Source organism: Pelobates fuscus, chromosome 3, assembly GCF_036172605.1.
Source record: "Pelobates fuscus isolate aPelFus1 chromosome 3, aPelFus1.pri, whole genome shotgun sequence".
Lineage (NCBI taxonomy): Eukaryota > Metazoa > Chordata > Amphibia > Anura > Pelobatidae > Pelobates > Pelobates fuscus.
Genome location: NC_086319.1, coordinates 372,381,314 through 372,396,979, shown reverse-complemented (window position 1 = coordinate 372,396,979; position 15,666 = coordinate 372,381,314). Strand labels below are relative to the sequence as shown.

The 15,666-nt window shown below is 40.4% G+C and overlaps 1 protein-coding gene across 1 annotated transcript in view; it reads left to right on the top strand.

Moving 5' to 3' along the window:
• Nucleotides 1-12,003, top strand: part of PSTPIP1 (proline-serine-threonine phosphatase interacting protein 1) — an 87,235-nt gene extending 75,232 nt beyond the window's left edge. Inside the window, exons 9-15 of the mRNA XM_063445916.1 lie at nucleotides 3,455-3,534; nucleotides 3,625-3,723; nucleotides 5,655-5,751; nucleotides 6,566-6,656; nucleotides 6,936-7,015; nucleotides 7,139-7,248; nucleotides 11,611-12,003. Coding sequence (XP_063301986.1) covers nucleotides 3,455-3,534; nucleotides 3,625-3,723; nucleotides 5,655-5,751; nucleotides 6,566-6,656; nucleotides 6,936-7,015; nucleotides 7,139-7,248; nucleotides 11,611-11,742 — 689 coding nt within the window. The 3' untranslated portion in view covers nucleotides 11,743-12,003. The remainder of the gene's footprint in view (nucleotides 1-3,454; nucleotides 3,535-3,624; nucleotides 3,724-5,654; nucleotides 5,752-6,565; nucleotides 6,657-6,935; nucleotides 7,016-7,138; nucleotides 7,249-11,610) is intronic.
• Nucleotides 12,004-15,666: the final 3,663 nt, after the last annotated feature.

The window sequence follows — 15,666 nt, the reverse complement described above, 5'->3', positions numbered from 1 at the left end:
TTCCATGTTATTATAGTATTTTTGTATGTACTGAAAATGCTAATTAAAGATTAAAACAAAAAGCCTAAAATAACAAACTTATTTTTGCATTGCCTCGATCACATAACTTCTCACAGTTTTAACACAGCTCGACCCTAATTAGTCCCAATTTCATAAGGCGAGCCAGCTCACTGGTTGTGACGTGTAGTCTCTAGCAAATGTAGTTTCCAGGTATAAATACTGTTTGCTAAACATCATTGCTAGGCCGTTTAATCCTTTCATGACAAACAGAGATGGCTTTCCCTTGCTATAGTTCTCAGAGCAAATATAAGCAAATATAATATAAATATAATATATATACATAGAATGTGATGGTAGATAACCACTGGCCCATCTAGTCTGCCCAATTTTCTAAATACTTTCATTAGTCCCAGGCCTTATCTTATAGTTAGGATAGCCTTATGTCTATCCCACGCATGCTTAAACTCCTTTACTGTGTTAACCTCTACCACTTCAGCTGGAAGGCTATTCCATGCATCCACTACCCTCTCAGTAAAGTAATACTTCCTGATATTTTTAAAGCTTTGCCCCTCTAATTTAAGCCTATGTCCTCTTGTTGTGGTAGTTTTTCTTCTTTTAAATATAGTCTCCTCCTTTACTGTGTTGATTCCCTTTATGTATTTAAATGTTTCTATCATATCCCCCCTGTCTCGTCTTTCCTCCAAGCTATACATGTTAAGATCCTTTAACCTTTCCTGGTAAGTTTTATCCTGCAATCCATGAACCAGTTTAGTAGCCCTTCTCTGAACTCTTTCTAAAGTGTCAATATCCTACTGAAGATACGGTCTCCAGTACTGTGTACAATACTCCAAGTGAGGTCCCACCAGTGTTCTGTACAATGGCACGAGCACTTCCCTCTTTCTACTGCTAATACCTCTCCCTATACAACCAAACATTCTGCTAGCATTTCCTGCTGCTCTATTACATTGTCTGCCTACCTTTAAGTCATCAGAAATAATCACCCCTAAATCCCTTTCCTCAGATGTTGAGGTTAGGACTCTATCAAATATTCTGTACTCTGCCCTTGGCTTTTTACGTCCAAGATGCATTATCTTGCACTTATCCACATTAAATGTCAGTTGCCACAACTCTGACCATTTTTCTAGTTTACCTAAATCATTTTCCATTTGGCTTATCCCTCCTGGAACATCAACCCTGTTACATATCTTAGTATCATCAGCAAAAAGACACACCTTACCATCAAGACCTTCTGCAATATCACTAATATTCTTCTCATTGCCGTCACATGTATATCATCCATTATCATGGTCTTATATCACCAGTTAAAGGAATACAAACCTCTGTTCCTAACGTTATTGTACCCCTTTCCTTAGTTAAAAACTTAAAATTGAAAAAAGTAAAGCTTTTTTTCTCACCTTTTAACAGCGCCTAGATCGACTTGGTGCTGCTGACCTCCTCTCCTCCAGCAACAGCATGGCCTCTTCCGCAATGGTCCAATCCAATGCTCCAATAAATGAGGTGCAACAGACCTGAGGTGCATGCACATCCACGCTTCCCCATAGGAATGCCTTATATTTAATGCTTTCCTATGGGCTTCCACATCACATGACCAAGTATTACTCTGTCAGTGTAGTGGAAGCGCCTCTAGTGGCTGTCAGTATGGCAATGTAAACATTGTAATTTTTAAAAATGTTCAATGTTCTCTACATTGCAGGGTTAAAAGGACAGGGACACTGCACCCAGACCACTTCATTGAGATAAAGTGGTCTGAGTGACCATAGTGTACCTTTAATCTAAAGTGGTTGGGAACTAAATTAACATTATATGATTTTAGTAAACTCCAAAAAAAAAGTACTATAGGGTGCTAGAATTAAAACAACAACAACAAAAAACACCCTTTTCACAATATCAAAACTTACTCCATACATACATTACGTCTAGGTATTCATATCACAACATCATAGCCATCACCATCTGAGCTGTACGAAAAGACACACAAGGTTATTCACTAATTCTCACAATTCACAATGGAATTCAGATTTAAAGGGAAAGTATAGCTTTCCCCTCTGTCAAAGCCCCCTTCTCCCCCACCCCCCCTATGGTGCAGAAGGGGTTAAAAGTCATCTAAGCACCCAGAAGTCCCTCTGGTAGACAGCCACAATAATTACATGCTCGGGGTTAAAGGTGATGGGAGTTTGCACCCAGACCACTCCAATGAGCTGAAGTGGTCTGGGTGCCTACAGTGTCCCTTTAAACCAGAGTAGCCAAACTTGAAGGATAGCTGACTTAGAGAATTTCTCTGGTTCAGCTATTATGCCTTAAATTTCAAATTCACTTTGAATTATCAGTTTGATGAATAACCCTTAGAGGGTTAAAATAGAAAGTCAGGAAAACAACATATTGCCTGGCAGATGAACACTATGCACAGCAATAGAAACACATAACGTTACACGTAATTTAATGGAGAATGAGGCAGACAGTAAAACGTATTCTGCAGTACTGTAACTTAAATGATCCAGGAATTTAGCAGCATCCTTGTCACCTCTCATTCCTTTAGGTCAAACAAGTTCAATGTCTAAAAGATCTCGGTATCATTACACGCCAGGTCAGTGGGGCTGACCTGGGCTGGAACCCCAAGTAATGTTCTGAAAAGTCTCAGGTGTAAATATGGAACCCTTTCGTTGCTTGCCCCGAGTCCCTGTAATATTGGAAAAAAAAATAACCTCTCCAATGACATAGTGTGTGACAGTGTCATGTGCAAAATGTAGTTAAATGGACACTGTATCTGCCTATTCTCATTGAACTGGTTATAGTGTCCGAGTCCCCTGGTACGGTCCTTTCATTCAGCATTCAACGGCTTTTAATGTTTTAATGCCAAACGACAGTCTCCGGCATCTGTGCTGCTTTGAGGAAGTATGCAATGGGCAGCTGTGATTGGCTGAGTGTCATTGGTCTTTTTTTAGTCTATCACAGAGCCCAGGGGACTCCCGGCATACACAGAGAGGTTATAGTGCCTACAGTGAGCCTTTAATTAGAGAACAGTATATACAGTACTGTGTGAGCAGGGTTTTAATGCAGTGTGGACAGGGTTGATATAGCATGGCATAGGGTTAATGCAATAGGTGTGGTGTTTTTTTTTATTTTTATAAATACTGGTTTTATGTAATACCCTCAATTCAATCAAGTATTTGGTTTCACAACGTGCTTTATGTAAAATGTCAGGGTTTGGAGTTGGACATAGAATGTGGTATAGGGTTGGTCCTAAAATGTAATTTTTTTTTTTTTTACCAACTTGCAATGCCCTTGCACAAGGTAGAGTTAAAATTGTAATTAAGTTATTCTATTGTAAGACCTACATATATTAATAAAACATTAAATATATGAACTATGGACAGTGTTAGTAGCTGTGTTGTACCTCATTATTTATTTTATTAATTGTATTTTTGCTTTTTAGACCAGCTATATAAATCCAACCTTGTGATGCTGGAAAAAGCCCGTATTGAGTGGGAGACAGAGCATGTTAACACGTGCGAGGTATTCTCACAATGATCCTTCCTTACATTACGGTTTGAGCAAACACTAAGATCTCTCTCTGACGTTCCCTCAATGCTCTGTGTGTTCCAGGCTTTCCAACAGCAGGAGAGTGACCGAATCAGCATCCTGCGCAACTCACTATGGGTCCATTGCAACCATTTCTCAATGCAGTGTGTGAAGGACGATGAGGTAACGAGGCACCCAGAGCGTGAACAGCTGAACCTCTGTATATTATCAGTGTGTGCCCACAAAATGCCAGACACTTTATCTTAACACCTTACCTCACTCATTCATACCAGGCAGTATTTCTTATGTCTGGTTATATGTACATAGTGGCGTAACTACCACGGTCACAGTGGCGACCAGGCCCGTCACTCTAGGGGACCCGTCCGACGCTGCGAACCCTGCAACTGTGGGCAGCTGAACATACATTTAGGGCCGGGGCAGAGCCTCAGTTGGAGGCTAATTGGCAGGAGGGGTGCGATGTGCTGCTCCCCTCCTGCCTGTGGTGTGTGTAGCGTGGCCAAGCGGTCTGACAGGAAGTGCTCACTGAAAGAGCACTTCCTGTCAGACGGTACCACGACCGCAGCCAACAGGTACAGGGGGGGGGAGAAATGGAGGGGAGTGGGGACAGAAAAGTTCAGGGACTGCAGTGGGGGGAGGGGGATAGAAAAACTTGGAGTGGCTTGTGGCAGAAATGAGACACATGGAGCGGCTTTGGGGAGCAAATGAGACACTTGGGTGGTAATGAGACACATGGGGGGGGGGAATAAAACATGTGGAGGGGGGTGAAAGACACATGGAGGTGCCTGGGGGAAATGAGTGACATGGAGGGGCTTTGGCGGGGATGAGGCAAATTAAGGGGCTTGGGTGGAATGAGACACATGAAGGGGCTTGGGGGGGGGGTGACTGATACACATGGAGAGGCTGGGGGGAGGAAATGAGACACTTGGGGGGAATGAGGCATATATACGGCTGGGTGGGAGGAAATACAACACTTGGGGGGGCTGGGTGGAGGGAATGAGACACATGGGGGAAATGAGACACATGGGGGAAATGAGACACATGGGGAAATGAGACACATGGAGGGGCTGGGGAGGAAAAGAATGAGACACATTGAAGGTCTGGGAAGGGAAAGAATGAGACACATCGAGAGGCTGAGGGGGATGAGACACATATAGGGCTGGGTGTGAAGATATACAACACTTGGGGAGAGATAAGACACATGGAGTGTCGGGGAGGGGGGGGAGGGGGGGGGACCAGGGCAATTTTTGCAGTTACACCTCTGTATGTACACAAATCCAGTAGGCTTTCTGAACCCACAAAAATATACAGCTATGTCTTCCTTATTCTCCCTGTTAACAAAGTATACATGAGCTGGTCATAGCAGACTCCAAACATGTTTTGTGTTTTGGTAAATTCAGTCACAACCTACACCAGGTGACCGTGTTGCTTGCAAACAAAGATGGTCCATAATCCTGTTTTACTCCATGGACAATCCCTTGTTTTTTGCCGTCATAAATCTAAAACAGACTTTCTAATTCTGCTCATGAACACAATAACTTTGTAAACTATTCATACCACGTACTCTCATTCAAACAGACGTACTCAAAATCACATTCAAGCACACATACCTGGAGTGTCATTCAGGCACACACATACCTGGAGACTCAACATGGAACTCAAAGGAGCCCAAACACTTTACAACTGCAAGAGAGTTAGTGTCTATGCTTCCATAAATACATACTTATATCCAGAGATTCTATATACTCACTGAAGATGCCTGTTGTAAAAATCAAGTTCTCACTAAGAAAGTCTTGGCTCCATTGAGCCACATTACCGTCAGCTTCAGTTCTGACTTGCTGCCTATGCATTTATCAAATTTGTGGTGACTTCCGCATTTCCATTGCCACCTTCCTTTTTCCTTCACTTTTCTGTCTCTTTCTTTTCCATTTTTCTCTTCTCACCTTATGTTTATTCTCATGTTCATGGGGGGATATTGTAACCTGTTAACAGGACAAAAATAATTGGGGGAAAAAACATGAAACTTTAGCTTTTTTTCCTGAACATAAATCATTCCCTGAAGGAATTCTCTTAACGCATGGTCTTATTTTCCCCAGATGTTGGAGGAGGTCAGATTGTGCCTGGAACAATGTGATATCAACGAAGAACTCGATTACTTTATCAAAGCGAAAGCTATCGGCTCTATGCCTCCTTGTAAATACATTTACCTTTTATTATTGCTAGTTACAAATCACTACTTTAAAGACAGACATAACTTGATTTGAATATGTATTACTTGAAAAGGGGTGTGTCTACGATCATTTTTTTAATTGTTCATTTCTATATCATTTGCTAGGAGAACAAAATTTGAAGTTTAAAACTGAACAAAAATTTATATTTTATTTATCAAATATTATTTCAATATCCATACTGAAAGCCTGATTTTTCTCTGGATCAACATTGTATAAGTTAAAACCATTATATCTATATTTAAATGTTCATATTAATTCTAAGAATTATTTTCACACCATCTTTGTGTCACAAAACGAATAGGTGCTATTGCATATCTGTGTAAATATTTTATAAAATAAGGTAAACTTTCTCGTAATGACATCCTAAGCGGGATGTCAAATGAAGACATTTTGACAACAAATGGAAGGCAAAGCACCATTTACTAGCCTACTAGCACGATAGCCAACACAATAAGGTGTAGGGTTTACTATGCATGTCGTGCCACTTACAAGGGGTTACTCCACGCACCATGAGCGTTTCAGTGATTTGAAGTGGTTATGGTGCCTGACGTATCTATGTGCAGCTCTTCCCTTTGCTGAAAAAAGTGTAACTCCACCTCCAACTGTGTTATTAGCAAGAAGGCTAGAGTGCCTATGACGCTTAGAGTAACCCTTAAACTTTATAACCTTTTTTTTTTTTTTATGGGTCTAAAACAATCATCGTACATTATCCTGGAATGATAAATCTACATACATGAATCATACACCACTGATACATCTTCTCCATCTGTTCCCAGCTCCTGTCGTGTATGAAGGCTACTGCAGCGAATTTTCTCCTAGTAGCAAAAATGGTTGCAGTACAACAGGAAGTTCCAAAATGATAAAAAGGTAAATTATGAGGGACAGAAGAACAAGACTACTGGGTGTTTGTGGATGAGGATTCTATTAAATGAAAGCACAGTGTGGTAAATTACAATCTGATATCTGCTATTTGTCAATGTGTTAGCAACTGCTAAAAAATGTGCTAACAGTTTCGGCACAATGACCATTTCTATAGCTTGGTAAATGAGAGGGTGTAGCGTTTTAATGATATTCCTCATGGATCACAATGAAGAGTAATTGGTCAAAGCTTGCTCTGGTTTCCAATTCATTTTTATTTCTTTGAAGGATCTCACATTTACTGCAAGGATGTGGAGGGAGTACCAGGAACCTGGCAGACGTAGGGACTAGTCCAGGAGCCCCTGTTGGTGAGTCCATCAGTACCTCTAGCAGTCTTTAACAACTGGAACCAACTGACATCTACCGTAGTAGAAACAAGTAAGACATGTTTTCTCCTGGTCATTGAACTATTTGTATCCTCTTATTTCCAGTGAAAGAAGATTCGGAGTATGCAAGCATACCTGTAGCGAAGGTCGTGGCATCACAGAATCAAGACTCTAGTCCATCGGACTATACTGTGCTCTACGACTACACTGCTCAGGTAACTCAAGTAGACTGTACAGAGCAATCTCACTGTAGAATTGGAAAATGAATAGATTATCTCCATGTAATATTTTTACAGACTATCAGCATTTTGTAACTAAGGCAAGAAAATGAGTGCACAGATCTGATGAATGTTGTCCTTATTATTTTCCTTCAGTTTTACTTTTGATCAGATGGTGTTTGAGGTGAGGTATCTCATAATATCTTGTTCTGTCTGGGATTGCACCTGTTTACAGATTTATTTTCTAAGCTCTGAGTTTTAGAAAACTAAGTTGTGGCGGGGGTCCTGAACTCTTATCGAGTACCTCCTCCGCCCAGTTCGCTTCCTAGCCATTGGAGTGCTTCAACCCCAGTCGCTGAAGCTTGACTGAGGTCTCTCTGGAGGTTTCTACCTGACCAGGCTGCTCTTCTTCCAGGTATCATCCCCTCTGCTTATTCCACTGCAGCCCTTCTTGCCTAGCTCTTTAACACTTGTCCAGGGCTACAGGTACTATGCAGCCAGCAAACAGGTCCGTAGACTCTGTTACTGGGATCTCTGAACACAGGACACAGAGTTCCAATTGGAACTGACATACAATACTTTATTTTACTTGGGACTAGCCCATATGTTTGTTACAGCAAGCTTGCTGTGACAAAATCAATAAAATACAATTAACCAAATCATATCAGAAAACATACAGAACTTTATATTAACATATTTCTAATGGGGTGGAGGAGACAATAACTAACACAAAATATCGCAATATGCAAATCTAACTGAATATGCAAATTAACAAGACCTGCTATTAAGGAAGTGCATATAGTTGTTGCTACCAACAGAGGCCGCTATACAGGCTCCATAATCAAATCCATCAAGTTGGTAGCAAGCATCAGCAGGACAGGAGAGCACACAAAACAACGAACAATACACAAATACACTATACACACCCTGCACCTATAATGGGCACAGGGTGACTTTGACATAGGAGAAGTCCAGGGTCCTACATAAAGTGTCCATATGAAACTCCAGGTGAGTCACATAAGTCACATTCATAAATTAAAGCTAAGCTAGCCCAGCTATGCCTTTATCTTAATATTAACATTCTGCCATATCCAGCCACATAAAGTTTAAGTAATACTCTAAACAAGTATTCCTATAGTAAAAGTGCTTGTTTACCTATGTAGATATGGACCCCCTGCCCCCATCCCCAGAAATAGAAAAATACCTATTTTTACTTACTTTTTTTTCACAGGGTGTGCAGGCACACCACAGCCGCCACTTCGGTTCTGGCTGAAATCTCAACCAATCCAATGCTTCTCCATAGGGAAGAACTGAGGACATAGCCGTACTGCTCCAATCAGCATCTACTTCTAGAGATGTATTGACTCTAGAGTTTCTCAGAAAAGGCAGTGGATTTCTGATATTGCAGAGACAGTCTCTTTGCTCCAGAACCACAACATTAAACTGTAGTGATTCTGGTGTTTAGATTGCCCCTTTAAAACTTTTCTTATATCGTTTTATTAGGGATTCACTAGAGAAAATTAAACATTATGGTAAATAGTGAGACTCACAGGTCTCAGTATAAAAGTAAATAACAAACGTAATGATAAGGCGTATGTGGAGACTTGCAGGTTTCCTGTTATGAAACATCACATGAGACACGAAAGTCTCTAGTTTAGGGTAATATGTTACAGAGAACTAAAGAGAACATATATGACATAACATTCCCTGTTTATGATACAGGGTAACAGAATAACAAAGTAAAATAAAATCCCAATCTGTTCTGTCTTGCCGGTCAGGGTCTGTGCTCTATCGTATAAGTGGTAGGAAGTCATGCCCTGGTGAATATCCAGATATTTAGGTATAGCTGGGATCTGCCGCTGGATTGGACGATAAGTTTCTCCATGGAGCACAGTACTTTCATGCGTTGGAACCAGAGAGTGAGGGGAGGGTAGTCTATTTTTTTCAGGCTCTTGGCCCCATTCAGGATTCTTATCATTAAGGACTTTTTGTATACATAGGGCTGAAGTTTCATATAATGCAGCAGAAGTGTAGCCAGGCGGAAGGGGGTTCAGTTGTCCGAGAATTTCTGAATTATTGTGTAACTTTTTCTCCAGAATGGACAGATCAAGTCACAATTCCACCACAGGTGTAGAAGATTGCCGTATCCGTATCTATGAACATCCCTGTAACGGATCCCCTATACTCCGACTCAAGCGAAGCAGTGATGACAGTTCTTGGTTACCCAAATATCAGCCAAGACTTGATGAAGGGTACAACAGGATCTGATTATTGAAGGCCAGATATACAGTATTTATGCACAGACCCCTACAGTGGGTCTCTTAATCCACAGTAATGTAAAATATAAGCCAATGGTATCTCCCAGACACAGGAAGCCGACACACAAAAACCCACAAAATACACAGAACACAGTAATGCATCCCCACATGCCCTACATCCTGATCCGAGCTATGTTCCTTGCAAATTTCGGAGTGACCGAATGTACAGAGCCCGGGAAATCTTTGTGTAAAGTCTGGGCTCGAGGCTCTGTACATACCCGAAAACAGTTCCACAAGATCACTTGGTTTAGGCCGGTGAAAGCGGCGGTGAACACGTAACAGCCAATCAGCATTCAGGGAGGGGAGGTGTTTTGCAGTCCGATCGGGAGAAAGGGCGCAAAACCAATTTGAATGGTAGCGCTTCTCTCATTGGTGGGCACGGTCTCTGCGGTTGTGAAGTCGACTGCTAGTTTCATAGTGTCAGCTAGGGCTCGCACCTCTCTGGTGGATGTCTCCATGTGGGTAGCACCAGGGAGAGCACTCTTTGGGGTAGGCAAGCCCGGGCTGGGACAAAGGGGTGGAGGGAAGTGGGAGGGCTGCACTCTGTTGCGGGACACAGTCATATTGACACAGTTAGTTACAATCCCTCATCAATGGTTGGTACGATCGTGTGTAGCACTTGGGGGTTCTATACTATAAGGTTAGTAACATGTATGCAGATTCCTGAATATTACTAGATAAATCAGTGTATCAAATCACATATCTGTAGCCATTGTGTGCAGGTAAATGTTTCTCCTAGTGATGTCTCACATTTCCCCATAAAGCTAGAGTGTGGCAACCTTCTCTGTGTTAGAATCAGGTTGTATCGGAAAGAAATACCGTGTTCGAGGGGATCTTCCTCCATACATGCGCTTTCTAGAGGGGTGAGATCTCGGTGGAAAGATTGGGTCACAGAGTGGAGGGGAGAGAGAAAGGAGGTGAGCTCTAGTTGAGGTGCATGCATGTGCCAAATATGAAGTGTTGCTCTGAAAAATAGGTGTGGGGCCACCAGTCTGGATCCAATGATTGGGTCCAACCAGTGTCTCATTCACTATCATGGGCCTTCCAATTTGAGCTGCCTCCACCGGTTTCCATAGCTTGGAAAACTCCCTGTTTGGAGCATTCCACTACTTGTTTTATATGGGTGGCCTGATAGTAAAGTGTAAAGTCTGGCAGTGATACACCTCTCCCCCTCCTAGACTTTGGCAGCGTGAGGACATCAGGTCTGATGCTTGGTGTGGAGTTACGCCAAATGAACCTCAGAATCAACGTGCAAGTAAGGTAAAACGGCTTTAAGGAAGCTGATTGGCAGGGCCTGAAACAGGTGTAAGACACGTAGGGGCCCATGCCCATCGACTGGAGCACTGCAAACAAAGCTTTTAGAAAATAATTTTAAATCACAATTTAATAAAGAAAGTAGTAGTTTAATAAAGTAGGCAGTAGTTTGTAAATTGCTCAGTGCCCTTGCCCTCTTTGGGGATCAGGGATATAGTGGCAGCTAGAGGCTGCACAGTGATGGCATGGCCGTCCCTAATGGCATTGAAGGTCTTTAGAAATCGGGTGGAAAATATGTCTGTATATTTTTTGTATTAGCCTACCAGAAATCCGCCAGGGCATTTCCCAGTCGTAGTGGTCTTTAGGGTTGTAACTAATTCTTCCATGGTGAGTGGTTCTTCTAGTCTTTGGATCTCCTCCTTTGGAGACATTTGTGTAGGTTTCTCTTTAATTATTCCCTAATTTGTGCGGTTCGTTGGTGGTTGTTCCGGTCAGTCTCTTGGGTAGGTAGGGACAAATCTCTGTAATATGTGCGTAAGGTTTCAGCAATCTCAGTGGGTAAGTATTTTAGGTGGTTAACTTTTTTTTAAGCTGACTTCTTGAAGTCCACTTTAAGTGTTTAGTGGTTTATTCACCTACAACCTTTACTATGATTTGTAAACATGATACCAAATCAGGAACAATATGACAATTATTCCTCCTCCGGCAGAGTTTGGAAGTATGTTAAAAAACAAAAATAACAAGTGGCTGAAACATGTGCACTCACTAGTCCTTTATTCTCTTTTAGAGCACTGATGAGCTGAGTATTACGGCAGGAGACGTAGTCAGGGTAATCGAAGAAGGTAGCGATGGATGGTGGACGGTGGAAAAAAATGGAGAAGTAGGATTTGTACCGGGTTCCTATATAGACAAACTTTGAAGGGAAAAAACAAAACAAATTGAACATTGTTCCAGGTTGGAGTCCAAAGGAACTGCCATTGTTGACTGTGTTTTCTCTCTTAATACAACATTACAGCAAAGAAAGATAATCTTTGGGTTGCACTTAGGACTGGGGCAACAAAATGCATCTGTAGGTACAATGAACATGTATTGAAGGAAAAACACACATAATTGGTTTTTGGTTTTTTTCTCAAGTAAATTTTGACATTTTTGTACAGTAATAGAAAATAAAGACTCAATACAGTGTGCCCACCCCTACAAAAAAAACTAAATATTTAAAAAAAAAAAAAAATTGTTAAAAAAAAAAAATTAAAAATCAGAAAATAAATAATACATCAGTTTACTTTACAACTTGATTTATAAGGTGAAAATAAGATTGAAAAGTAAAAAATTAAATACAAATCAAAGATAAAACTAAAATATTAAGTAGGGAAACAACAGTTGTCCAGTGCTTTATGCATAGACAGAATGTAATGAGCAGACAGACAAGGATAAGGAAGTAACGATTGCGAACTTCTCAAAAACAAAAATGTAATCTAATGCAACCAACTCACTGTGTTGTATTTCCTTGAGGCAACACTTAAAATTCAGGTTGTGTATTATCTGCTTGATTGACAAGTAAGAAAAATCAAACTCAGATGAAACATAACGCCAGTATGAGATAGAATATTAGATAAATAAATGTAGCTGGAGATCCTGTATTTTAAACAGAAAACCTCACGTTTTGTTTTATAGTATATTTAGAACGTAATATACCAAGTTTCATTATGTTCTCAAGCATCTTGATTATGGTTTATTTATGTTCCCATTTGATGGTCATGAAAAACATGTGCAGGTTCGTCAGTCAAGTATGATTTAAAGGGAACATTGTAGGTCAGAATAGCCGATTTGGAAAAAGATCAGCTATTTCTTTTTTTGCAGGTTTTTTGGCCTACAATTTAAAAAGTATACTTTATTGAATAACCCTCTGAGTTCCAGGACAGCTTGTTCTTTAAGCCCTCAGAATTTATATTCAATGCCAGCCGTGGGCATTAAAAATTGCATGTGCATCATCATTTATCCTTTTAAAAGCTGACCATAAGAAATATAATACGAGTCCCAGATAATCACCCCATCCTAAATATTAGTCAGATATCCAAATAACCGCCGTGTTATGGCAACATATTAATGTGGTGGAAATATTGCTTTATTTATATATATATATATATATATATATTATTTGAAATGAAATGGTAATAAATTCACACAGATGAAGAAAATATTCAAAGATGGCCCAGCTTTGTTGTTTTTTTATATGAGTATTTTTGGATTTTGCAAATATGAAATATTGTGCCAGAACGTGGTAGGCTTTTATATATTTTCTGGCAAAGTCTAATCTGGTTTTCCTATGTTTCAAGCTTAGCAGAGGTTGGGAAATTCTCTGTATTTACTTTCAGAATGTTTTATGTTGGTTAAGGGGTTTTTCATCACCAAGAAAATAATTCTATAATCATCCACCAGATGTCTCCCGTGGTTGTCCACGCATTTGGGTGTTTAAGCCGGAGCACATCAACGCATTCCTTCTTTTTGAGATTGACCAATTGTTGATTTGGCCACTATTAATGTTTCTGCTCTCTCTCAGATTGGGTTGTTCTGGATTTGAACCAGATAGCCCGTTTTTTGTGCATGGACAGCTCAAGCTGCCAATATATATTACAAACTGTGTTCCCCTTGAACCACACAGGAAAAAATACATATAACACAATAAATAAGCGCTATGGACTGGGGGAGCAGGGAAACATTATCAATAGTTAATAGCTATAATAATAATAATGGTTGCCAATATTCTCATATATACAAAAGAAAAAAATACAATATTGTAGAAAGTTGACAGCACTGTAAATTCAGATACTCAATTGTTTTAAAACACATTATAGTGTTCCAAATTCTATCAGGAACTTGTTACGTTAAGCCTCTGGCAACATAGCAGTTTTTCTGGTGCATGGAATTCCCATCTATTTGAGAATAATGAAATGAAAATGTAGGACGTGTGTACACGCAATATATGCTCCACAATTGATCCCCTTTATTTATTATGAGAATAATTATAATCTGAAAACCTTTGGATCCACACTGATTATATATGCTGTGTAGCTGGTAGATATCCTATTACTGTATAACGAACTCCCTATGCGGTATCTGATGACTATTTCATACTTTATATGAATCTACGGTGTGTCGGTGTGACAGTATGCAACTATTATAAAACAAATGATCGCTAAAAGGTGTGGATGTCATCACAAATGCTTTTGTCTACACCAGAGCTGGATTACCTTTAACACAGCATAGAGGCTCACTCAGACAGGAGTCCAGTGAGCCCCTGTCTAGGCCTGGAGCTCTGAAATTGGCCGTGTTGGGGGCCTTATTGAGCTGGCAGGGAGATCAAAAGGGCCATCCTGCTTGGCCCTTCACCTGTTTAACCCCTTAAGGACCAAACTTCTGGAATAAAAGGGAATCATGACATGTCACACATGTCATGTGTCCTTAAGGGGTTAAGGGAGCTTCATGGTCTGTACCTTCATTGGGTGCTGATCAATTTACAAGGTCCACAGCGGTCCTTTTGGTGAATCTCAGTGACTCAGGGCACCACATCCAGAGCTCTGAGTCATTAGCTGAGAGCATGAACCACAAGAGAGCTCTTAATGCAATGTACACCCAACAGTAATGCAAACCAAAATGCTCTCTTACTGGACCACCAAGGAAATGTAAGCATGAATAAATAAATAATATAAAATAAATCACATTCACTCAAAACTTTCCTGCACACAAATGCAGCCGCCACCCACATCACAGAACAAAGCCCAAGTCTCTATGAGGGAGCCCTGAGCATCGTTAATCTGGCCCTGATGTACACTAAGGTTTATGGAGGTGCAGCCTTCTCATTTTGCCTTCCTTTGCCTAAGCAAAGTTCTCTGTCAAACATTTACCAATTATCCTGTGTTCACGTGAATGGATATAATCTTTAGTTTGAAGAATAAATCTACAGAAAACATGTCTGACGTGTAGTGATATTTCTGATTCTGACTGTCAGAGAGAGGGAGTGTGTGTATATAACAGACACTACACACAGAGTATTCTGTCACAGGCTTTCTAAGTAGCACACCCTTGTATGCCTGCCTCCTGTAATTAGTTTGCATTATAAGGTCACCATTCTGTGATGTTCTATTGCAGAACTTCCATTTACAAAATTAGCCTGTATCAGTCAGTCCTGCTAAAGTCACAAAAATGAATTCACCAAACCAGGAATTGATGTCTCAATAGCAGAATTGTTACCATTTTCTAAACCTGTTAGTGGGCATGCCGGTCCACAATTTGCAGTTTCTTAGCGAATCGTCCACACTTATTGGTTATATCAATAAACCAATAGGACTGCAAAGAATAAGTGAAACCATACTTGCACATGTGATCAAGTGTGGATAACAAAATTAAAAAAAAAAAAAGCGTGTGTGTACCACCAATTACATTTCTCATAAAGTTTGTTTTTTCCGTTGTTTAGTTCATTTTTCTATAATTATATACTTCTGCTAACTGAATGGACCATGACTTGTTACAGAATATTTACTAACTTGATGTGAGGCTCTGTAGGATTCATTAGTCCTTTGTTCTATTGTCTTCCAAATGAGCAGATCTTCAAATGCCCGTTCATGCGTGAACCAGATTGTCCTTGGGAAAAACAAAACCTTTGACCTCCATTTTGGTACAACTATTGAGTGATTCTGCAATGTGAACAAAGACCATACTATGGGAACGCCCCCATGATTTAAAAACTTAAGTAAAAACCTGATCTCCTGCATTCTAGATCAGAGTTGCCTAGAGAAATCTGAAATCTCTTTAGGCTTCTTAAAAGGGCACCCAATGGGTCTGC